Source organism: Rousettus aegyptiacus, unplaced genomic scaffold (genome assembly GCF_014176215.1).
Source record: "Rousettus aegyptiacus isolate mRouAeg1 unplaced genomic scaffold, mRouAeg1.p scaffold_m13_p_4, whole genome shotgun sequence".
Lineage (NCBI taxonomy): Eukaryota > Metazoa > Chordata > Mammalia > Chiroptera > Pteropodidae > Rousettus > Rousettus aegyptiacus.
The window spans coordinates 28,468,390-28,494,982 of NW_023416307.1; the positions used below are offsets into that span (position 1 = coordinate 28,468,390).

General features: G+C 34.4%; 1 protein-coding gene across 6 annotated transcripts in view; it reads right to left on the reverse strand.

Annotated features, from left to right (window-relative positions):
• WDR49 (WD repeat domain 49) overlaps nt 1-26,144 on the reverse strand; it is a 118,661-nt gene extending 92,517 nt beyond the window's left edge. For 3 of the 6 annotated variants that reach the window (XR_001597311.2, XM_016148153.2, XM_016148158.2), the window contains exons 1-4: nt 26,026-26,144; nt 25,497-25,703; nt 5,058-5,498; nt 274-447 (exon numbers count right to left, since the gene is read on the reverse strand). Coding sequence is in view for 5 of the 6 variants with exons in the window: in XM_016148153.2 (XP_016003639.2) it covers nt 274-447; nt 5,058-5,498; nt 25,497-25,640 (759 nt within the window). In the remaining variant the exon portion in view is untranslated. Of the gene's footprint in view, nt 1-273; nt 448-5,057; nt 5,499-25,496; nt 25,704-26,020 lie in introns of all 6 variants that reach the window. The other 3 variants (XM_016148155.2, XM_016148154.2, XM_016148156.2) reach the window with 3 other exon arrangements.
• Nucleotides 26,145-26,593: the final 449 nt, after the last annotated feature.

Genomic DNA, 26,593 nt, shown 5'->3' on the forward strand with positions numbered 1-26,593 from the left:
TAAGAATCCTATGGTAAAAAAAATAAGTTAGCAATTTTTTCTAAATAAGAAAAATGAGACTATACACATAGGCAAGAAACCCCACAAGAAAGATTGGTTTTCATAAGCAAAAAAAAAGGAATTGTGACTTAATTCATCTTTTCCATATCCATCATGAATGGTCTTATAATCTATAATGTAGTTCAATTAAGAGGTCACACTTATTGCATTATATTTTTATATTGAGCTACCATTTGATGATTGAATGTTCAATCTTGTTATTTGCTTACTTACCTTTCCAGTTATGTCCCCAAAGGAAAGAATTGATTCATTGGCATCTAGAGGGTCATACCAATAATCCAGGCAAATTGGTGTTCCTTTCAGGCCTTGGAGTTTATATTGACAAGGAAATTCTTTAGATAGCAGATCATAGAAACAAATCTCTTTACTTGTAAAAGCCACCGCTATCTAAAATAGCAAAGTAGGAAATCAGAAAGCTTTTCTGATGGATTTAGTGAAATCAATATGCAAAGAAGACATGCAGATCTTAGTACCAAATCAAACATTTTTCCTTGGGGGTTCTTAAGAGTATTACAGAAGTATAGCATAATGGCACAAACATGCTTTATTCTAACTTTGGACTCTAATCAAGAAAAAATATTTACCATTAAAGTCATTTGAACATACGTTTTTCTCTATCTTTACTTCATATACTTGCCAACTTCTTCCATCCACGGGAGACTAAATAACTAATCACAAAGGAAAAACGAAGACTCAGAGAGCTACAACATCGCATAGCGATACCAGAAATTTTACAAACCATGTTTTATGAAGCAAGAAGAAGCTTTCACAGAAATCAACTGATTAAAAACTTGGTAAGTAGCCTTCTTAAGTCAGATAAAATCTTAAAACCTATTTTTAAAAGCGTAAATAAATTTGTCAATAAAATTGACAAAACTAACCCGGACTAACCCAAGAAAAAAAGAGAAAAGATAACATCAGTAAAATCATAAGTAACAGAATAAATATTACTGCCAATTTCATAAAAATTAAAAAAATATTATGAGAATACCAAGAATAATTATACGTCAACAAATTAGACAACTTAGATGAAATGAACAAATTACTAGAAACACAAAAATTACCTCTACTGACTGAAAAAGGCATAGAAAAACTCAGCGGAGTAAAGAGACTGAATTAGAAATCCAAAAAAAAAGTTTACATAAAGAAAATCCCAGGCCCAGATGGTTTCACTATTAAATTTGAAAAAAACATTTAAAGAATTGCCACCAATCCTTCTCAAATCCTTCCAAAAACAGAAGTGGAAGGATCACTTCCCAAATCATTTTTTGAAGCTAGTGTCATCTTGATACCAAATTGCACAAAGATATCACACACACACAAAAAAACCTCTGCAGATCAATATCTCTAAAGAATATAGATGTAAGAACCTTCAATTAAATCTAGCAAAAGGAATCCAACAACATATTAAAAAGATTACATACCATGATAAAGTGATGTTTCTAGCAGGAACGCAAGGTTAGTTTAACAGGTACAATCAGTGTAGTGTACCACATTAATAGAATAAGCAACAAAAACCATATGATCATCTCAATAGATATAAAAAAGCTTGACAAAATCCAACATATTTTCATGTTAACAATATTCAACAAACCAAGAATATAAGGGAACCTCTTCAACCAGATAAAGAGCATGTAAAAGAAAACCCACAGCTGATACCATACTTAATGGTGAAAAACTGAATATATTCTCCCTAAGATCAGGAACAAGATAAGGATGTTCACTTTAATCACATCTACTCAACACTGTACTGGAGTTTCTAGCCAGGGAAATTAGGCAAGGACAAGAAATAAAAGCATCCAGACTGGATAAGCAGAAATGAAACTATCTCTTTTAGTAGGTGGCATGACCTTATACATAGGAAATCCTAAAGAACCAACGACTAACAACAATAAAGATTAGAACTAACAAATGAGTTCAGCAAAGTTACAAGATACAAGATCATTTGTCAAAAAATCCATTGTATCTTATACACTAGCAACAAACAATCTGAAAATAAAATTACCAAAGGCAGTGTTGTAAGAATGAAAAGACAAAACATGGACTGGGGTATAATAGTCGTAAAGTATCCATTTGATAAATGTATATACCCAGAATATATAAAGACCTCCCAAAACTCAATAATAAATAATGATATAAACTCTATAAAAATTGACAAAAAAAATTCGAACAGGCAATTCACCAAAGAGGATCTACAGGTAGCAAATCAATTCATGAAAATATGCTCAATATTTTTAGTCATTAGAGAAATGTGAATTAAAACCACAATATGATAAAATACAAACCTATTAAGATGGCCCAAATTAAGAGAACAAAAAGCCTGATCATAGCAAATATTGATAAGGATGTACTATATTCATAAAATGGAATATTCCACAACAACAAAAAAGATAAGCTGCCGATATATCCAACTACATGGACATATTTCAAAATAATTATGCTAAGTAAAAGAAGTCAGACAAAAAAGGAGTACACACTATATGATGTCAATTATATAAACATCTAAAAAATGCAAACTAATCTACAGTAACAGAGAGCATATTACTCATTACCTGACAAAGAAAGAGGGGACCTGGCTGGAGGAGTGATTACAAATGGCATGAGGAAACTTTTGAGGGTGATGAAAATGTTCATTATCTTCACTGTATTGTTGGTTTTTCACAGGTATGTAAATGTATTAAAACCCATTAATTTGGGTACTTTTAATATGTGCAGTTTACATTGTGTACTTATAATTTGATAAAGCTATTTTTAAAAAGAAGAAAAAGTGACATTCCTTTAGCTTCTATGTTGAGTAAGTGCAAAGTCTAAGATTTAGTTATCAGTCATGGAAAGAAGAAACAGCACAACACAATCAATATATAACATAGCAACACAGACATTACATGATAATAAGAGAATGCTGCACACAGATATTTAAACAATCTGGACTAGAACTATCTTGTAATTCATACCAGTTAAGCATTAGCGCCAGACCCTTTGCAAGAAGAAACTGTATATGACTATGGTGTAGTAGCCACTATGGACACAGCAAAGACTTAAGCACAGGTTCTGAAATCGAGCTACTTCCATTTACAAGTCTTGCAATACTAATTACATCCTCTGTGACATGGGGCAAATTTCACAACCTCTCCTTGCTCAATCTCTAATTCTTAAAGTGAAAATAATATCCACATCATGGTGATCTTGAGAAGATTAATAGAGCAGGGCCTGTCACATTGGAGGCTCATGATGATAATGATTATTCTTTATGGTTCCAGGTAGTAGAGCATGCTATTTCCCACTAAAAAGAAACTGGCTCTTTGGAGAAATGGCTGATTTATTCTAGCATAATAAATATACAAGATGTTCCTGGAAGATCTTGTCATACCAGGAAGCAAAAATTTCAGACTGTTATGTTATATCAAAAAAGACTCAGAATATGACTTATATTAGTTTCACTGTTCAAAGATAGTACAATTTGGGGGATGGGATAATAACAGTGGATTAACACAATTGTTTAAATCCATGAGTTCGTAATCATATTGATAACATTAATAATCATAGAACTCATTTTATCTCTTTAGAGGATATTAGAAAACCAGCTCATAATTTTGGATACTGGTAAATAGAAGTAAAAAATTAGTCATTTATTCTGCCTTTGTTATACAATTTGTACTACATTATAGGTAAATAATTGACAACAGGAGTTTCTTTTTATAGAGGTATTCCAGCTTATAAAGGAAGAGGAAGTGATAAAATTAAAATGTCAACATCTTGCAAACCTGAATAAATTGATGAATCTAGGAGTAATCAGCAATAATTTCTAACATCCCCAAAAGAGAGAGAACTAGCATTTTGAGCCTCCTAATTGAGAAACACCTATTTCAAGGCTTAAGACTTGACTACCAATTTACTGGAGATACAGAGAACAAGTGAACATGTTAAACAATCCCATGTGGGAGAGTCTAAAGGACAAACACCTAGACTCTTTAATAAAAACATCAACTGCAACAACAAAAAAAATGCAAGAATAAGTAAGAGATGGAGAAAAATATGTAGATCAAAAGAGACACATCAACTATTCACAATGATTGGATCTTTTACTCAAATCTTGGTTCAAACAAACTATCAAATAAACAATAAGCTATTAAAAATCATAAGACAAAGAAATATGTACATGGCTGGATATTTGATGATATTAAGAAATTGTTGCTATTTATATTAAATGAGATAGTGGTATTATAATGATTATGCTTTAAAAAAGACATATTTTAGAAATACCAGATATTTACAGATTAAATGGTTGGATGTTTTGAATTTCAAAAGAGGGGAGATGTAGATAAAACAAGATTGGCTGTGAATTGGAAAATGGTTGAGGGTAGATATAGGTTCTTAATACTATTATCTCTGCTGGTGTGTGTGTTTAAAATTTTCAAAGTGAAATTTACCAGTGGTTAATATAAAATATTAAGAATATGCATTCTTTAAGCTGCATCCTTTCCCTACAAAACCAATTTTTCTTTCAGTATGTTATTTTGCTATTAGGTATAGTTATACGAGGCTATTTGATCTGAGTGGGACCTACACATCAGAATTAGAAACTGATTAGTACAGTGGTCAGACTCATCAAAATCAAAGAAGTAGTTCTCTGTAATTGCACTCAGTTGTGCCTTATACTGTTATAGCCTCTCAAATCTGCATTTAGATCCATGATTTTGCTGTAAACTATACAGTCATAAAGGTCTTATTAGCTAGTAATGCAGCATGGCCACATTTGGAACAGAGCCAAGACTCTAAGTCAGTATCAGCCATGTAGTTTAAAGACACACAGAGAACAGCTTGGTAAATCAAGTATCTCCCTTGGCTCCACTTGCATTCCCTCCAGGTCAAGTGAGAGGCACAGAAGAATAATGCAGTTTTCTGTCACCGCTAGTATTATAGTTGATATTGATCGAAAGCCCTGTCCCATTTTCCCCTTTTTACAAATGGTAAATTTATTTATAAAAACTTTGTACCTTGTTTACATTTTCCAGAGAAACCAGACTTGTCACCCACAGGTGTTTAAGCTTGGTGGCATCTGAAGTGATGGGAAGTGTTTCTTGCAGTTTTAAATTCTCTCCCCAGATTCCTAATAAACCTTCCTTACTGATGGTCAGATAACGACTTGAACTTTTTAAGAAAATTACTTTTTGAATGGTGTCCTTGTGTTTCACTGGGAGGAATTCAAGTTCTTCCCACTGGGGAACCACAGTCGCCTTTGCTCGTTCATCATTCTCATAAAGTGCTAACAGCATAAATGAAGTCAGCTTGTCCCAATTAATGAATCCATCTTGGACCACATCCACTTTGTCAAAGAGCTTCCCATACTCTTCCTTTGTGCCCCAGCCAACAATTTCTGTCATCCTCTGCATAAACTCTTCTCTGGACATGCAAATGGTTTGACTCGGCTCTAAGGGCTACAAACAGGAATAAAAACAAGACAACAGTGAAAGTTTCATAAGTACCAGAACACTGTGCTATCTCCAAAGATGGATCTAATCAATGTTTCTTCCACAGTGTAAAGAAAAACATCATTTGCTTTATAAGAGCACTATACATAAATGATATTGGGCTGGGGAACAAATAATTGACAAGGTTGTGAGCTGACACTGTCAATAACAAGTGTCCTTATAACTGGAAGAGGAAAGCAGGAGAGTCAGAGTTTTAATATGATGACAGAAGCAGAGGTCAGAGTGATGCAAGACTATTTGCCAAGGAATGCAAACAGCCTCAAGAAGTCGAAAAGGCCAGATTCTCCCCTAGAACCTCCAGAATGAAGACGATTCTGACACTGCCTTGATTTTAGCCCTATAAAACACATTTTGGAACTTTTAACTTCTAGAATTGTAAAGCAATAAAATTGTGTGTTTTAAATTACTAAGTTTGTGGTAATTTGCTATAACATCAATAGGAAGTTAATACAGTGATGTACAGAAAGTAGGTGAATCCCTGAAGAAAATTTAGCACATCAAGTAAAATTACACCACAGTGAAACTTTAATCCAAGGGCAGGAAGTTCACTTCTGTAAATATACACAAAGACTAGTGAAACCACATACAGTGATGTTTTATTATTCATGGTAGGTACATTCTATAAAGTCTCTATAAACACTAAATTAGCAGACACTGAGCCATTGCTCCTAGGGGAAATAAAGGGTTAGGGTTCTTTGAACCTTTGATCACAGTATTTTCATCAACTGATCAATTCATCATTTTGTTTAATGTTGAAAAACACCTTACTTAATATATATTGTTAATTCATTAGCATTGAATTCATGGCCAGTAGCACTGTGACTCATAACTGAATAGACTTTATCTAACACATGTATTTTCTCCAGAAAGCACATCACAGCCTCCTTGCACTTAGGAACACTAGACAGAACTTTACCACTTCTATTGGGGGCCTTTTTAAAGAGTAAAATCACCAAAAAAAAAAAAAAAAAAAGCATAAAATACAAAAAGCTTGGCACTAAGGAGACCACAAATAAGGCACTTGTTTATAGTAAGAGAGCACAGATAATAAGGCAGCGTGTCACCTTGTTTGACCTTAGCCTAAAATACGCACGTTGGAAGACTGATATTTTTTTGCCACTTTATATGTATATGTCCATGAATGACTATAAAAGATCTTTAAATATTGATTTGGGGGTTATAAATAAATTTTAGCAAGTGGGCACATTTATAAAAACAGAATTCATAAATAATGAGAATCATCTGTATTTCAAATAAGTACATATCTTATTTTTTTATTTTAATTTTTCAATTAGAATTGACATTTAATATTATTTTACATTAGTTTCAGGTGTATGGCATAGTGGTTAGACATTTATATAAATAATTTACCAAGCGATCACCCCAATTATTCTAGTGCCCACCTGGCACTATATATAGTTATTACAATATTGATAGACTGTTTAGTTTGGTGAGATGCACAATGAGAGAATCTACTTCTCCTACTACCACAGAGTCAAAGAGTCATGACTGACAGAGCTGAGAAGCAGTGTATTGTAGAGCAGGTAAAATAATAGCGGTTTTAATTCTGATTCCACCAGTAATTGTGGGAACTATTAAAAAGTTATTTCACTGCTGAGCCTTAATTTCCTCAACTGTGAAATAAACATGGAATTCAGGTGCAAGAAAATTGTTGTGAAAATTAACTGACATATCAATAGATGCAGAAAAAGTATTTGACAAAATTCAATACCTATTCATGAAAAAAATTCTCAGTAAACTAGACTAGAAGGAAATTTTCTGAACTTGATATCTGCAAAAAACATACCACTAATATGATGCTTAATGGTGAGAAATTTGAAGCGTTCCTACCAAGATCAGGTACAAGACAAGGATGTCCCTTCTCACCATTGCTTTTCAATATCATATCGGAAGCTCTACCTAATGCAGTAAGGTTTAAAAAAAAAAAAAAAGAGGTCTAAAGATTGGGAAGGAAGAAATAAAACTGTATTTGTTCATAGATTATACGATCATCTGTGCAGAAAATCTGAAAGAACTGATTTAAAAAAAAAACAAACTCCTGGGACTAATAAGTGATTACAGCAAAATTGCAGGCTACAAGGCTAATATACAAATGTCAATTGCTTTCCTATACACCAATAATGAACAAGTGGAATTTGAAGTTAAGAACACAATAACTATTTACTTTAGCATCCAAAAAACTGAAATACTTACTTATAAATCTAACGAAATATGTATACGATCTATATGAGAAAAACTACAAAAGTTCAATTAAGGAAATCAAGAACTAAACAAATCCCATGTTCATGAACAAAAAGACTCAATGTTGTCAAGATCTCAGTTCTTCCTAAGATAACCCAAAGATTCTATGAAATTCCAATTAAAATCCCAACCAGTTCTTTCGTGGATATCGACATACTGATTCTAAAGTTTATACAAAGAGGCAAAAGACCTAAATGAGCTTACATAATATTGACGAAAAGGAACAAAGTTGGAAGACTGACTCTACCCAACTTTGAGACTTACTATAAAGCTATGGTAACCGTGACAGAATGGTTTTGGAATAAGAAAAGACAAATATATCAATGGAACAGAATAGAGAGCTCAGAAACAGATTCACATAAATATAGTCAATTGAAGGCAGTACAATGGGGAAAAGACAATATTTTTGCTTCTGAAATAACTGAACATCAACATAGTAAAAAAAAGAAAAATGAATCTAGACCCAGACCTTACATCCTTTGCAAAACAGAACTCAAAATATATTGCAGACATTAAGTGTAAAGCACAAAACTATAAAATTCCTGGATGATAACATAGAAGCAAACCTCGATAATCTTGAGATTGGTGATAATTTTTGATATACAATATGCCAAAAGGCATGAACCATAAAAAAAAGAATTCATAATATTGACTTCATTAAAATTAAAAATTTTTGCTCTATAAAATATAATTTCAAGAGAATGAGAAGACAAGAACAGGCTGAGAGAAAATATTTTCAAAAGAAAGATCTGACAAAGAACTCATCCAAAATATACAAAGAATTTTTAAAATTCAACAATAAGAAAACAAGCAATTCAAATAATAATGGCTGAAAGACCTTAATATAGCTTCTCAGCAAAGAAGATACAGGGATGACAAATAAGTGTATGAAAAGATGCTCCAAATCATATGTCATCAGGAAAATGAAAATTAAAATGGCAAGATATCACAACACATCTATTAGAATGGCCAAAATTTGGAACACTGACAACACCAAATGCTGGCAAGGATGCGGAGCAGCAGGAACTCTCAGCTGTGTTGGTGGAAGAGCAAAATGACACTGTCACTTTGGAAGACAGTTTGGCAGTGTCTTACAAAGCTAAACATACTCTTCACATACATAGATCCAACAGTCACATTCTTTGGTATTTACCCAAAGGCACTGAAAACTTCTGTGTACCAAACGTCTGCACATGGATGTTTATAGCAGCTTTATTCAAAATTGCCAATACTTGGGAGTAACCAAGATGCCCTTCAGTGGGTGAATGGATAAATAAACTGTGGTACATCCAGAGAACAGAATATTATTCAGTGTTAAAAAGAAATAAGGTTTCAATTCATGAAGAGATACGGAGGAAACTTAAAGGCATATTACTAAGTGAAAGAAGCCAATCTGAAAAGGTTACATATTCTGTGATTCCAACTTTGTGACATTCTGGAAAAGGCAAAACTGAAGACAATAAAAAGATCAATGGTTGCCAAGGGATAAGAGGAGTGGGGGAGGGAGAAATAAGCAGAGCACAGAGGCTTTTCAGGCTAGTGAAACTACTCTGTATGATACCATAATTATAGATACATGTCGTTATGCATTTGTTCAGATTCATAGAGCATACGATACCAAGAGTGAACCCTAATGAAAACTATGGACTTTGGGTGATTATGATGTGTCATCAATTGTAACAAATATACCACTATGGTGAAAAATGTTGATAAGGAGTATAAGGGTAATTTCTGTATTTCCCCTTAATTTTGTTGTGAACCTAAAACTCCTCTAAAAACATAAAGTCTAAATTTATAAATGAGATTAACTGAGATAGTGTGTATGCAAGGACTATGTAATCAAGTGTTTAATAGAAGTCAGTCTAGGCTTTTAATTATATGAACTTTCTGAGAAATAATTGGTATCTAATCCTTTGAACTACTTAGAAGTTCATTATTCTTATCTTCGTTAAATTATTTTCAGTTTAAAAAATTTAAATAGATGAAAATTTTTCAGTGGCCCAGATTTTAAGGGTAAAGAAATCTGACCCTAAAAATACTTCATCTGAACCAAAACTACAAACTGTTTCTGAAACCTAAGTCAATGTTGAACTTTTATTCTAAATTATTACATAATGACATCAATCGACCTCTTCTCTCTATGATAGTATCTCATTAATAAAAAATATTATAAAGCTGAATCTCAGAATATTTTCTTCCTTTAGCTAATAACTTTTATTCCTAAGAACAAGAAGCTGTTCTGACTGACAAATAACAAAATGATCTTTTTTACATTCTAGAATATGAAATTGAAACTGGACCATAAACAACAACAACAAAAAAACAAATTTTCTTCTCCAAACTAACTTAAACAATGAACTTAATAATTTTATGCATATTGATAATGCCAATAGACAGTGGGGGAGATTTGTTAAATATTCCCAATTTATAAAATTTCACAGAAAAGTAAAATTGTAAGGTACACCTGATAGTTCTGTTACTGACTGATCACTCATTAGTTGTTTTTTTGTTTGTTTTAAGTTTGAAAATAAAACTATGTTTTTGCCATACTTTTGGTTAAAATTTAAAAATTCGTCTTTACTAAAATACCTTAACTTATTCAACAACCATTATGCCTTGATCAATCAGTACGTGGTTTATGTTTATTGCTTCTATTATATGTCAGCTTATTAGTTAAATAGTAAATTAATTAAATGTACAATTAAAGTATGCGATCTTTTATACAAGCTTAAAAGCATAAATGCATTAACTTTAACCACACAATTCTCATTTTGTCAGTGGCTACCACTTAAATTCTGGGACTAGAATTACTTCATTCATTTCATTATTTTTCATTCCATTATTTACATATTACAAAGTATAGATTGATCTTTTTATTATCTCCAGTTTTGCCTTTTCCAGAATGTCATGTAGTAGGGAGATTGTGTGGTTGTATATTTGCCTCAGCTTCAATTATACCTCTAAATAGGGTTTGTAATAACTAGTTCTCAGAGCTGTTGTCAGGATTAGTTGATAATTTAATGTATGTATACTACATGGGCTAATTTAATGTGAGTATAGCACATTTATGTTGAATAAAGGTTAATTCCCCGATAAAAGTTTTAAAAAATAGAAGGACTATAAATTGAGTCATCATGCCAGCAATGACTCTTTTGAGGATTTAGCTAAATTCATTTGTAAATGTAGGAGTGTGAGTATGGCTCTGGAGTTGCACATAATGACGATTTTTAGCAAACTGATTCTATCTATCAGGGTGGCTAGCTGCTATGCTAACTCGATGGTTCTAAAAGACTTCTCAGTGGGTCGCAAGAATATGTGTAGGAGACGCTACAACAGGATTATGTGAGGCCCTGTTTCTATGACCATTGCCATCACGAGAGCATGAAATAGAAACTGTATGCATTGTTTCAGTTGCTCTTCCTCAGAGGCACAAATATAAAACTGTCCTAAGTGAGCCCAGTGAAAGCAAAGGTAACTGTTCCCAGAAACCAAGGAAGGCTATTTCATACGTGTAAAACCTACATTTTGTCATTGTAAGTAATTGTAGCTTCCATCTTGTCTGAGCCACTTGTATCACTACTTTATGAGTTTTATGTGAGCCAGAGATTTCTGTCTTAAACTTCTTGGCCAAAGGTAACTCCACAGAAAAAAAGATAAAATAATCCTTCAATATAAAAATGAGCTTGCATATACCATGATTTAGTTATGACAAACTCTCAGTTTGTATTAAATTCAGAACTGAGTGGCAAAATAATTTATCTTTACGATAACTTTGGAGATATATATATATATGTACATACACTATATATAGTATATATATGTATTTGTATGTATATATAATGTGTATGCATAAATATATGTTTATGTATACATAGACCTAAGAATAAGAAATTTAAATATACATATATATTTAAATTAGTACTAATTTGGTTAGCAATTGAGTTTTATGTCTGAGTGTGCTACAAAATATTTGTGCAACAACAGGCCAATCATAACTTCTCTCAGTGTTCATATGAGGGTTCAATAAGATAATCTTTATAAAAGACCATCCTTACATTAAATAATTTTATTCAAACATTAGTTATTGTTGAAGATAAATCCACATTAACCTAAATTTAAAAGCATATATTTACAAAGGTTAGGGAAATATTAAGAATTTAGGAAATCTGACTTCATTATAAAACACAGAACACAAAAATAATTAATTCTCAGTCCCTTCCATTGAAAATGTAATGATTATGGCTTTAATAAAATTTTCTTCTCATCGATAATTTGTTCCTGTTTGAATGTAGACCTACCAAATAAAAACTACCTGAGTGTTTTAAAGTATACCCTTTCACTCCTATTAGGCAAGACTCTGTCTGATCTTTTTGAGGTAAAAATTAGTACCTCGGTGTCTCTTAGAACTCCTTTTCTGCAGAAAAGTGAAAACTGTGTGATTCATTTGAAAACATTCTCATTCAGCCCTTCCTAAGATAATGTTTGTAAACTTATTTTGCTATGTCCTTTAACTATTAAGAAAATAATCAGTTATTTCCTCCAATTTTTCTTGCAAGAAAGCCAATATACTCAGAATGTCTGGCTGATTATCTCAACAGGTACAACTTTAGACCTTCAGAAAATCTTCCTGAATTCCTGAATCCCTTTTACGGAATATTCTAAAAATGATTTCCTTTTGCCTACAGAGGCTTTCCTGAAGCTACAGTCGGTTCTAGTGAGCTGCCTATTTATTAAACACACACACAAACACACACACACACACACACACACACACACACACACACGAACTCTGTAAAATTCCCTTCAGCTTCTGAGTTTTATAAGATTTGGATTTTACTGTAACTTATAGGAAAACTGAATACTAAAACCCTAAGTGTAAACTTCCAAAAAATATACACTTGGTAAGAAACTTGACAGCGTTTTTTAAATTAAGAGATCGTGCACTTTCAATTAGCAATGTGTGAGTGTGCCAATACATTTTAAAGATTACTTATTTTTGCACAAAATAATCTTTTACTATAGAAAATACAAGATATAAATAAGCCAAAAATTAAAATTCTCCATTAGCCTTTTGGATTATTTTTCTATGCAGAAATAAAAATATCTGTGTATTATTTACAAAATGGGGTCATCATTATATATATGTGTGTGTATATATATATATATATATACATATATATATATCTATCTTTGATTGCTGCTTTTCCATTTTAGATCATGTCATGAAGCTATGCTTTATACAATATATATTGGTCTTCATAATAATTTTTAATGGCTGCACAATATTCTACAGAGGAGAAATACAATTTATAACCCCTTATTGTTAAGATTTCAATTGTTCCCAATGCTTTGCTGTTTTACATTACAAAAAAAAAAAAAAAAAACCCTACACATTCATCTTCGCTCAGCTGTCCAATTATTTCCCGAGGGAAATTCCCTATAAGTAGAATTGCTGAGTCAAAGAATTTGCACATTCTTAAAGTTTTTGATATATTTGCCAAATCATCCTATGATAATGGTCGAACAAATTTACATTTACATCAACAAAGGTGAGATTACCTATACCTGTGGTATTCTCATTCGTAAGACTCACCAATTGTTTGCTAAAAAATCATTCTAGTAAGCCTAAACATTTACATACTTTCTGGTAAAAGAGCAATGCATTCCCAAAGCAGACACTTAACTCTTTCAAAATCTACCAACTATTAGAAATGCTGTTTATGTTTGCTTTTTCCTTAACTTTTTTCCTATAGTAATATTTTATAATGAAATGAGGAAAGAAAAAACTTCTTTTCTCCTACTCTATATATAAAGACTTGCTCAAGACAAGAATATGTCCCAGTTTAAAACTATGGAGAGAGCACAATTCAAATTGATCAGAAATATAGGTATTTTCTCCTCTGTCAAAGCCGACAGTGTGTTTGCATGTTACTGACCCAAAGATCACTGCCCTTATTTATTTGTTTGTATTTCCTTCCAAATCTTGAAAATTAATGTCAAATTGTGAGTTGTAAGCCACTTAGAGTAATATTTCCATCCATCCATCCATCCATCCATCCACCCATCCATCCATTGATCTATTCATTAATAATAAATGTATATCTTGCATGTACACCACACAAGGTAAAAATGAGATAGTTCTATTTGATTTATTCACCAGATATTAATTAAGTGACTGCTCCATGCCAAAAACTCTTCTAAGTATTCAGCACCAGCTTTGAACAAGAAGGACAAGGTGTATATTCTTCAAGTACTTATACTTCAATGAGGAGCCTAGGAGTGTTTGTCACGATGAATGACAGACACATAGTTCTTTAAGTACCAAAAGTAACAAGATCACAAAAATCATACTATTTATTGTTTTTTTTCTAATTTCAATCTTAATTTAACCTTTAAAGTATATCAAAAACGTTCCATAAACAGAAATCTTATATGGACCTAAAATCTTAACTTAGGTTGAAAACTATCTATCTATCTATCTATTTATTTACTTACTTACTTACTTACTTACTTTTGCTTTTACTTCAGATCATTAGAATTCTGTAATGCTTCTTTTTCTCTACATGAAAAATAGTTTCTAATAGGATCTCAGAATCTTGTTTTCCCCAGAACCTGCTAGTTTTATCAAGCGCTTCACCAAAAATATTTCTTCTGCCAAATATTTGGCATGATTTGGGGGTAATGTTTTGTGACAGCTGAATTAGTATGCACCATTGAAATGCATCCTTTCTCTCCATCTCTATAATTAAATTTAAAATTAACATGCTGTTTTCTCATGCTTCGTTCTGTTGCACTTGCCTCAATTTCCCTTGGTTACAAAGTGTATTGGTTATGAATATGTATTAGGATTTGCTGTCAAACCCTGTGAACATCTCCTGGAGCAGAAGATTGAATGTTATTTCAAAACAGACGCATCAGTTAATATCATCTCCTGAAATTTTCACCTACCCAATGAACATTCATGAGAGATTGAACAACAGAACAGGAGAGACTGGTCTATCAGCCAAGGTTCATGTTGCTTCTTTTTCTTGCTTCAATAGATTTTAGTTGGTTTTAATTTTTCATTTACACTATGATATCAATGATTCAAAAGCTCAACAATCTGAATGGTGTTAAAATTCTGTGACTAACAAAGCACAAGCCTTGAAATATCTGTACTGAATTTAAGGTTTAGAACGAAACTTTCCTGTAGAGAAGTTGTAACAGTTAGACTTCCTAACTGCAGCTGCAAGGGGAAAAAATTGATAAATCTATCTTTAACTTTTAAACAAGATAATCATAATCCCTGAAATGTGTAATTGTCCATATCACTTTTCTCTGTCTGTGGAAGTTTTCAGTTCTCTGCTTTAGACCTAAATGATGTTTATCATCATCAGGTTTTGTGTAAGCTAGAAACTTGAGCACACGAGCCTCGCCAGAGGAACAGTGTGGCCAAGAAACAACTGTTTCATCGATCTTCATTTGGAAATATCATTACAGAAGAAGAAACATATGCTCTTTTAAAGAACAATTTTAATTATTTTAAAAATAATTTAAAAACAATTGCTTTTCAGATTTTTTAAAGACATTTTTCAAAACAATTGCTGTTCCTTTGTTGGAAACCATAGGTTGAGTCAAAGAATTTGATGCACCCATGAATTTCATGCATATTAGAAGTGGAATGATGTTTAGAGAATCTGCATCAAATCCTTCATTTAAAAAAAAGAAACTGAGGCCCAGTTACTTAAAAAAGACTTCTCTGAGGTCACATAGCTCATAGTTGGCAGAAATAAGCCTGCAACCAAGGATTTCCAGTCCCTTACTACTTTTTGTCATACCACAAATAAGTTGACTTCAACACCTGATTATCTCTAGGAGAGCATATCAATCAACGAACCAGAAAAATATGAGGTTGGAATGCATATGCTCGAATGATCTCATGCAGTTTTGATAAAAGCTATTTATTTAGAACTCTAAAACTTTATGACAATACACTTAAAATTTACATATGAACTTTGAATCAATAAAGTAAGCATGGATTGACTAAATAGTCAGAAAGATTTCAAACCAGGTTCTAGATGGAAATTTTTTTCAACCATATTATCAGCTCCTACCTGCTCTTGCATCCTTCTCAAAGCAACAACCTAAACTTCAACCAATCTCTGGCCATTATTCTTATTCCTTTGATCTCTCGTCCTTTCATCCCAGGTATCAAGCAAAACACTAGCTCTGGAAAAGTATGTTCTCAATGCCTACATCCAGGCTGCTGACCACTGATGCACAAAAACCACACGAATGGACAAAACGGTACCACTGTAATAAACCACACGAATGGACAAAATGGTACCTCTGTAATAAACCCTTGAACCCTTCCTTTCTTCTAATTCCTACTATAAGAGAAGTTTAATTCCTAATTCAGAAGAAGAGAATGAAAAGAGGAGGAGGAGGAGGAAGAGACGTCAATCAGATGGGAACTACCTCGATTTTCTGCACATACAGATTGACCAGTATTTGTTCATTCCTGTGACAACAGAACTGCTCCTCTCTTCTGGATATGTCTTTCTTTCACCACCTCAGAGGATCTCTTCTCTCATCATCTTCTTGCTTTCTATTGACTCCTTTTCATCAGCATTTAAACATACCACCTGAATCAGTAAAAATCTTCCCTTGATATTACCATCTGCATTAGCTACTGCCTCCCCATCCTTCTCCTCCTGTCAGACAGCTATCTTGAAAAATTGGTTTCACATTCTCTCAACTTCCTCACTTCCAATTTACTCAACTCATTGCAATCCAGCTTCTTTCTGTTTCTCTCCATTGAAGCAGCTCTTCCCAAGAAGATACAAAATCTGTAGCTATGTCTTTCAGTGGATTTGTGCCAGTCCTTATAAGGTAAAAATATATCAAGTTAATAATTCATGCCAAAATACCTTTGAGAAAATGTTTTGAGATTCCCATTTAGTTAGAAAGTGAAACCTAAGGTACATATAAGACATCAACCAAGAAAGAAAAAGGTTCAAGTTGCTCTAAATGAGAGGAGAAAAAAACGATGATATTTGTTTTTATTGATCTGGTTTTGTTGTTTGATTTGACAGGAAGAGAGAAGACTGGCAGAAAGGGAGGTAGACAGAGTGAGAAAAAGAGATGGTAGAGGGTGACATAGCAATAAAGGGTCATTCAGAAAGTCCCACGGGCGATATATCTTTTAGATATGTTAATTTTTAAAGTCATTTTGGCTATATATGTATCTTTCTTATTATTTTTAATAGCTGAGTCATAGGAGTATACCACAATTTATTCATTTATTTATTGATGAATTGGACTATTTTACACATCTATTGACAATATTACAATGAATATTCTTATATAAGTGTTTTTCTGCACATGTCATAATTTTAAATAGCTTGTAGAATTGAAATTGCTTGTTCAAAAAGTATACTTTGATACATTTTACATTTGGTATATTCTGGATAATTGCCTACTAAAGAAGCTTTGACAATTTACAGTCTTAGTACAAGTGCCCATTTCCTTGATTCCTTGTCAACAGTAAATATTATTGATCTTTTTAATCCTTGCCAAAATGAATGAAAACGGATATCTTCTTTTTTGACTAGTTTAAAATCAAATTCCTAATGAGCTTGAGTATCTTTTTCCATGATTAGCAGCTATTTGTGTGGCATTTTCCTTGAAGGCATAAAAAATAATCATACATATAAATATATTATACTAAAGCTATATGTGGTATGTATAAGTGCATATATGGATAGAAATTAATAAAGAATACATTGGAAAATGTAACATTAAGAGCAGTTAGCCAGAGCAGTGAAGTGGTTGAGGGTGGGCCATGGTAATAAGGGAATTTCATGTGTAACTTAATTTTTTTGCAATGAGCATAATGCATTCCAACATTTTTTAAAATAATAAAGTGACTGTTGAATAAATAGGAATGATAAAAATGAATGAAATTATATGTGACTGGCCATATTCCCTTTTTTCGTTTGTTTGCTTCTCCTCCGTCTACTTCCAGGAAATAATTCTACTTCTTTATTGTATAAGCTCCAGTAGTTTCTCTCCCTCCGATGAAGGATTTCCCTAAGATCCACTGTTAGACACTCTGCTCTCTCCTCCAGCACCTGTGGTCTCCACCCGCCAGGATCCATAGGTCTCACACTAACTTCCCTCTGCCTGCCTGACCTACAACTTGGCTTTAAAGAAATAACGGCATTGTATTTATTTAAACCATCTACAATTAGAACAAAAAGCACATACAGGAAGCTCTGAGAAGAGAAAAGAGGAACATGTTCAGTTGCTAATCCACCCCTGGTGGTGAGAGACTTTCCTGAGAGAGTGGTGTGAGGCACCAGTGTTTGACAGGCTCTAAAACAGAAATACTGTTAAAGCAATTCAAGAAACTAAAATATGACCGGCACGACTGAAACAATTTGGGTAATGCTCTAGTGTCAGATAATTTTGTTACTGACTTATTGGAACCATAAGCCCAGACTAAACACCTATGGTACAGGGGAAGAGGGTTGGAGGTGAAGGTAAGAGTTTCCTCTGAAAGGAATGGATGTTCCCCTTCTTTACAGTCCTTGGGAAGAAATGTGGGAAAATGAGTATGAGACTGATGTGAGGAAAATATTTTCTGGTACCTCTGAGGTCAAGAATTGGTTCGGCATTCAGGATCTAAGGCATGAGAGGTCTGGTATATTTCCAGGGGGATTGAGGGGCTGAAAGTAGCCTCCTGGCCATATACATGTGGCCAGAAGTGAGGAAGTAGAACAAGTTGGAAGGGTACCATGAGAAGGATCCAAAGTAGCGCTGTCCAATAAGACTTCCTGCTATAATAAAAATGTCCTATAATCTTCGCCATCCAACATAGCAGATACTAACTACATGTGGTTACTCAGTACTTTTATTATGGCCCGTGATAGTGAGGAACTGAAATTTTTATTAAATTCTTTTTCATTTTCATTTTAAGTAGCTAGATGTGGCTCATGGCCACCATACTGGACAATGCAGGTCTGCAGCAAGACCAGTGTGACAACCTGACCTCAGATGGAGGTGAAGCAGGGGAAAATGGTATCTCTGGTGGTCCTCGGCAGAGGATGCTTGTGCCCAGAGAATCAAGATTTAATGAGAGTCATAGTCACAAAATGGTGATAAGACATAGTAAAGGAAGAAAAGACCCCGAGGGACTTTGCCTGAGTAAGTGTGAGACTGAGCCTTGGGCCAAAGTCAGAATTCACCAAGGGGCAATTCAGACGCTTTCTGTTTTTAGACACAGAGTTGGTGAGGTCTTGTGTCATCATTGTGCCACACTGGTAATATGTGATGAATGTGAAATCAAAACGGCACCAATTACAATTCTTAAGGTGTCTCTTTTCTTCTTTATTTTTAATTCTCGGGAAATTTGAAAACACTAGGCTTCAGTCTACACATCTGGCTAAATTGATGTACTATAAAGGAACAGTAACAGGCATCTTTGTTTTACCTTCTCTTTCCTTTATAACAAGTTTTCTTGATGCCTTCTCTGCTCCAGTCCTGGCAGAAGCTCAAGGTTAAAACATTTGTTCACCAAAAGCACTTTTCATCACCCTCTCTGATCCAGATTAATTTTTATAAGCGCCTCTTCCAAAAGCACACAGAAAAATTGAAAAAGACATGAAACTGTTAGAACTTGTCACGGAATTCAACACAAAGGCAGCAGCGTTTAGGAAGAATAATTTTTCATATGCGTTGACATACAGCTTCACTTACGTCTGGTGATGACATAGTTTGCTAACTTCATCCATGAATTCCAGCAAATCGGACAAAACTGCCAAAGAGTCTTCTGTCATTTCCAATTGTGCCAGCAGCAGTGGTATCGGATTTGTCTTCACTCGATTACCTTAATACTGAGGAGGGGGACCTGCAGAGCCTCACTGATTTTCTGCTGCCATCAAAAATAGGTTTTTTGATTCCACTAAGGGAGTTGGGGCCAGAAATGCTCTGACCTGCTGCCTTTGTTCAGCAGGTGATGAATTGACTGAGGCTGTTGCATGCACTCTGTACTATATAATAGAGTTATAAATTAAGCTTTACTTGTTTACCTTCTCACAAGTCACTACTGAGATGCTTTTAAAAAGAAAAAAAATAAAAAAGCAAGGGCTTATTCTTATCGTTCCCTTTTATTCTTCCATTTTTTTCTCTGCATTGATTTTATTGTAGGAGTTGCTGATTATTTGATGAGGATGCATTAATTCCAAGTTACCAGGACACAGTGCCTGTGTGCTATTAACTTAGCATGCAAATTCTTTTCCTATTGGCATCCTGTTCCTTAGAGCAACATTCCAAAGGAAGGTTGCCTTGTGGACAGAGTGAGCCATGCCACACAATGGGCTGGAAAGTTGAAAATTTACCCCTAGCCCTGGCTCTGTCTGCCCCATGGGGTAATTCAATTAAATATTTTTGAGCTTTATTCTCTTTAAGTGAAAACGGAAAATTAAAATGTCTCCTCTAACTACATTCCAGGTTGGTGAGAAGATCAAATAACATAATACCTACGGAAGTACTTTATAAAATCTTAATGTACTTGAAAGATGGTAAATTTTGTTCATCATATTTACCACCACTGATTTCCAAATAGAATTTTAATTCAGTTACAACAGAAGGTTCATAGGCGGTTGGACCATTAAAGCAAAGATAAAAGAACAAGAGCCATAATAAAAACAGCAGATAATTGTTCCAGAAAAACCTAAGCTAAGAACAGTTGTATTAACCGAATACTAAATTTAGCTTTCAACTTCCTGGAAGATAAAGCAAAACAGAGAACACTATTAGGGACATGACTCTTTTTAATCTACAAAATGAAACATGTTGGTTTATTAGGAAAGAAGGAAATTTTTTTACCATTAAACTCTAAGAACTGTGGGTGAAATTGTTTTCTGGGCACACATGTGACTACAGTTTTCAGTTGCTCTTGCAGTTGTGATGTTAGCCTGGCCCACAAAGTCTTCTCCATGTGCTCCTTCATGCTCTTCTCCCCATACCAGCTTAATGCATGATGGCAAGCACGGAAAGTAGGCAACAGGAGACTGGGTATCTGAATCCCTGCTTGGAGCTGCCTCCCAGTTAGAAATACCTGCTTTCTCCTTTGTATGAGTAAGAAATAAACCTCTATGATGTTTGAGCTATTTTACACAGTTTGTGCGCTCCATAAAAATTAAAGTTTTTTAATTTGGAAGTTTACTGGATAACATAATATGCAGAGTTTTTAACTATCAGTTTTATCTAAAAATTTATGTACTGTCTCACATTTTGTCAGAGATGAGCAAAATCTAACAGTTCTGAGGAAAATGAATGAAACAATGATGCGTGGTTTCATTTATGTGTTTGGGATGGTGATTCCTGGGGTATAAAGTAAAGAAGCAAAAATCAAGAACAGTTCTAGAACATGAAACACATCCAGAAAGTCCTGTCCTTTGGGGTAACTTGATAGTGAAGGTACAATGGACAATGAGAAGGCTAAGAGAAGACTGTGTCCTGAATAGGAGGAATCCTGAGAGTTTAGAAAGAAGGACAAATAATGGAAAGGTAGAAAAGGACAAACTCTTATTTTCTACATCCCTTTACAGCCTAGCCTGCCTGGCTAGGTATCAAAACCCTCAGCTTTGACTTGTTGGATCAAAGAAGTCTAGGTCACAGGCCCTGGTGAAGAATCTGTCTGCAGGCATCTTGGGAATTATATAGACAATCAAGCATGAGGAGATCATAAATTCTGTGGAGATTTAATCATTTTATTATACCTCAAGCACAATTTTCAGACCTGCAGAATTGTCTCTTGAACTCCTCTAGTCTTCTGAGATGAAGTTAGCACAAGTGCATTGTGTTTAGATTCCATTCATTTCAAGAAAAATTTGTTCTGAGAACCCAGCCCTGACCATCTTTGGGAACTTCTGCTAGAATTTTTACTATGCCTTTCTCACACTGAATTGTTTTGGCCCATTTTAAACATGTCACCTTTTACACGTGGTTTGGGACAGGGATCCCCAACCCCTGAGCCATGAACCAGTAATGGTCCATGGCCTGCAGGTGAGCCAGCAAAGTTCCATCTGTATTTGCAGCCACTGCCCAGCACTAGCATCACCACCTCAGTTCCACCTCAGATCATCAGGCATTAGATTCTCAGAGAAGTACCTGTCCCTCGTGCCAAAAGGGTTGGGGACCACTGCCTAGGAGATTTCATTTCTAGCTATTTAAATCTAAAGATTTAGCAGGGCTGTGCAAATGGGAGCATGGGGTAGACATGGGGTAGACAGGATAGGGCCTGCCCCTGGCTCTGGACCCATAACCTGGGCCAGATGGATGTTCCAGGAGGTGATACAGAGACAGGTGCCGACAGAGGCAGGTCAGGACCCAATCCAGTGAGTCCAGCCGTGTAGGCAAACTATAGTCTCAGGCAGCAGGGCATTCAGGATCAAAGAGCAGAATGTCTGGCATGCAGAGGTCAAAAGTGAATTCAAAACTAGGACTACTCAGACCCCTGCAGAACCAGACTCTAGGAAGAAACTCGATGTATGTCGAGTATCACTGGGGCTTTTCCCACATTCCATTTTTGTGCACTATAATTTCTACCTCTCGGCATTCCTATAAAAGCAGCAAACCACAGCCATCATTCCTCTCACAATAACTGGCTTTTGAAGTATCTAAGAAAATGTAAAATACATTTTAGTTGATATTAAAATAATATGAATATCTAGAGATCATGTCACTTCTCTAAGCATTACAAGCACTACAGAAAAATTTGAGTAACGCCATTTTACAATTCTATGAATAATACAAGTTTCACTCTCTTCAGGATGATGCATGGCTTTTTGGACGCCATCACTTGAAAAAAAAATGAAACTCACCAGTTTTCTAGTATTTCTACCCAGGTAACGTTTTTGTTCTGAAGAAGAGGTTCAAGACATCAATTAGAATCTTTTGTATGTTAATAAAATGTGATCTAGGAGATGGAAAGATGCTTTTGTACTCTTCTATGTGAATTTGTCTTTGCAACTTTTATTGCTTCTACTTCCTACCACAACTAAAAAGAATGTAGAAGCATAGTTGTGTCATTAGAAGTTTAATTTCCTTTAGGAAATGTATGAATCAGAATCAAGAGAACATTAGAGGCCATGTGGTTCAACCTCTACTCACTGAATATGTAATATCTATGTTAATTGAGCACTTAATCAGTGTCAAGTACTCTTTTGAGTGCTCTCCAGATAATATCTCACTTAATCATCATAACAACTCTATTATTTCCATGTTCGAAATAAAGGAAACTGAGGCCCAAAGAAGTTAAGTGATCTGCAGAGTCACATTATAAGTTAATTTCAAAACTAGAATTCAAATCCAGGAAGTCTGATTCCTGTCTCTTAAACACTAAGGGATTCTCATTTGTACTATTATACAATAAACAGAAGTATTAATTACTTTATCCCTAAACATTATCACTAAGATTTATATGGTAAGTAATATTTCATTTGGAAATATTTGTGAAACATTTGCTGTACAATTTTAAAGACCAAGCTTCCCATTTTTCAATTAAGCTTTGCCAATACTATTAAAGAAGGTGGACTTCACCTAGTATCTGACAACTCTTTAGCCCAAATAAGAAATCTGCACATAAATAATAAATAAAATAAAAGATAAATGGAACTAGTGTAAGAATCTTGGCATTTCCAAGAACATGTCTTTAGTGCTTGGACTACAAACCACTGCATGCAGAGTTCTGTGTTGCGGAATAGACTCTAAGCGCAATTTTTGCTTTTAGACTAATCCACACCTGTAGATTGTGGTCTTAATGTTCATGGCAGATGGAACAGACTTCACTGAAATTGCCTAGTATATCATTCTTCCACTGGAGTCCATGCTGTGTTTAGAAACTGTGTTGGCTCAAGGGCCTAACTTTTAGTCCTGGATGCATATTTGCCATAGAATTGTTTTATTCCCTGTGTGTTGGGTCTGTTAAAAATAGATGGACTTCATTTTTTTTTCTTGAAAGCACACCTGCAATGCTTAATTCCTTTCTTAAAATTGCCATTAGATTCTCTATGTTCATGCAAGCTATGAACTGCAGTCTCTTCTCCCCTTTGGTCCTTCGGTAATACATGCTTTTCCAACTGGTAATATCGAAATAAGTGGCCTGGCTTTGAAACATTTAACATTTAAAAAAAAAAAAAAAGGAAGAAGAAATCTTGAGATTGAATTGACCATTTCACATGGATTTACTCCAGATAATCAGTAGTTTGAAAGGAAGACCCGCCTCCAACCTTCTGTAGCAGTTCCACTCTCTAACCTACAGACTTCATAATGCTTACTTTTCTAATAGACAAGAGCATTCAAATTGCTTGCGTTCTTAGCACCAGAACAAAATTGCCACATTTCTATTCACTCCGGAGTCAAAGATGTCATAACATGCTGTTACTTTTCTCTGAATGTCCTAACAAGATGTTTGTTATGTCTATCAAAACATGCCAAATTCATTTGGGGAACTGGACATGAGAAGTACTGAGATCTTTCAGACAAATAAGGTTGGATGAATACTGACTATATGAAGATTAAAATGAGAAAAGTGTAGGGCAGAGCACGTCTTTGCACTAAGTATAATAGATTATATTATAAAGGAATGATTGAAACTACTGGCCATTAATTTATCAACACAGGTAGAATCGAACTTGTTATACAAAACATGGTTAGCTACTCTGTTTTTGGATAACTAAAGATTAAAATTTGTGCCAACTACAGGCTAATATAACTATTAGATTTCATCATAGTTTATTAATTTCAAGATGATATTCCAAAGTATTGTATGTCTGTTTCAAATTAACATGAATACTCCCAAGCACCATGGGAGGACCTTCTGAAGCCCTGAGATCATAGTTTAGCAAACATAATGAAGTAAACAGGATGAAGGCTCATGCCAACCTAAATGCGAGAGTACAGAAGAGTACTTCTTTTTAACCGCATGAGAAACCCAACATCTTTTTGATGTATGCTCTTTACAGTGCACAGCTGTGGAATTCCAAATTAATTAACTAAGAAGAAAATTATTCCTTTATAGTTAAAAATCCCAAGGTATATGTTATATGTAGAATTAAAATGAAACTTTAAATTATGTTTTCATTGGCAATGCTCCAATGTTTACAAAAAGTGGGAGACTGGTCCTACACATGAGATCTTGAGACAATAAAGTGCTAAAATCTGCTTTGAAATGATGCTGTGTCAGATATGGTGAGGGAGGGAGAATGTTTGCAAAATGGAGGTGCATAGGAGCATTTCCGGAATTCTACTCACTTCCATGTTGCATGCAAGGACAGTTATTACAGGGTGTCACCCCAGAGATCTGGCTTTCCACATTCACAACCATAACTTTTGGTTTTCTAAAAGCATGTTGATCTCTACGAAAAATTTTGTTCAAGAATTAATTTTCCTTCCTGAATGGTAATACTATTCAACACCAGCAATTTCATGCTAAATAACATAATTTGGCTTGAAGAACAGAGTGATAAAGTTACTCTGGTGTTACATCCAAGCCTGACCAATTCTTTCAATTCCCTATTTTAACCATTTAATATTTAAGCAATTTTAAAAAGAGGTTGGGGGGGGGGACCTCTCTGTTTTATCTCAGTCTCCATGAGCAACTCAAAGTCTTCAGTAAATAAGATTAATGCTTACCTTGAAGGCCCTCTGTATTTTGACAAAGTCGCCCACACTGAGTTGGTTTTCAAGCAGAGCTGAGCAGTGGTCTTCCCCTTCTGTTCTGTCTGGCCCAGGTTGTGACCCCTTGTTCAACTCAAGTGAGTGACTCAGAGAACTCATAATGGGTTCGCCTCTTTTCAACAGCCTTCAACTATTTACTTTTTTTTTTCCGTCAACAGGTGCCTTTGAAAAGAAACATAATTTAGAAACAGAATTACAAGATAAAAGTGCATGTCAAGGTACACAATAAGAAGGCAAAATGTTTAAGGGAGAGGGAATGAAAGCCCTCGACCCCCACATTTCCTTAATTCCACAGTTTATTTTCAAAGTCCACAGTTGAATTGTTTTAAAACACCCTCTCCTTATACTCTGTTGAACCTGGCTTGATTAAAATGTATAAAGTTTCCCCCCTTGTTTATAGCAACTGACACAGAGTGCAACATCTAATCCTCATTTGAAATGCATTAGAAAAGCAACTTCTCAAAAACTCTTTGGTTAACCTTGCCTCTATTAACATGTGGTTTCAAAGTCCATTTTCTGGTCTGGAGACATTAGATGATACAGGCAAGGTTTCCATTTCAGTGAAGTGCTCCCCTCTGAAGGCCACCTTCCCAGCAATGGGGAGTTGTTTGTTTCCTCTTGCTGCTTTTGCATGTTTCCTGGCAACCAGTATAAAGCCAGCTACAACTTTCCTCTCCCCGCCTCCACCCAGACCCACCCACTAATGACTGACCCAACAGTCTGAATATATAATATAAATGTTGAGTTTTTTTCTCAAAGGATAGCACAGGCCTCTCATTTTTAAATTAAATTTTATCACTATATAAAGATAATTTTTAAGAACATAGATATTTTTTGGAGCACTTATGTATAATGCAATGATACGATTAGCCAAAGAAAAGAGCATGAAATTCGGGAATTTTATATTTTCCACATAGAAAATGTCTTTTTCTTATTTAATAAGAATTATATTCTCTTTGTTAATTTCTGAGTATTTAAATGGAGATGGCTCTTAAAAGGTTTCGATTCATTGAAAATATGGGGGAAAACACAGCAAAGCATAATATGATAAA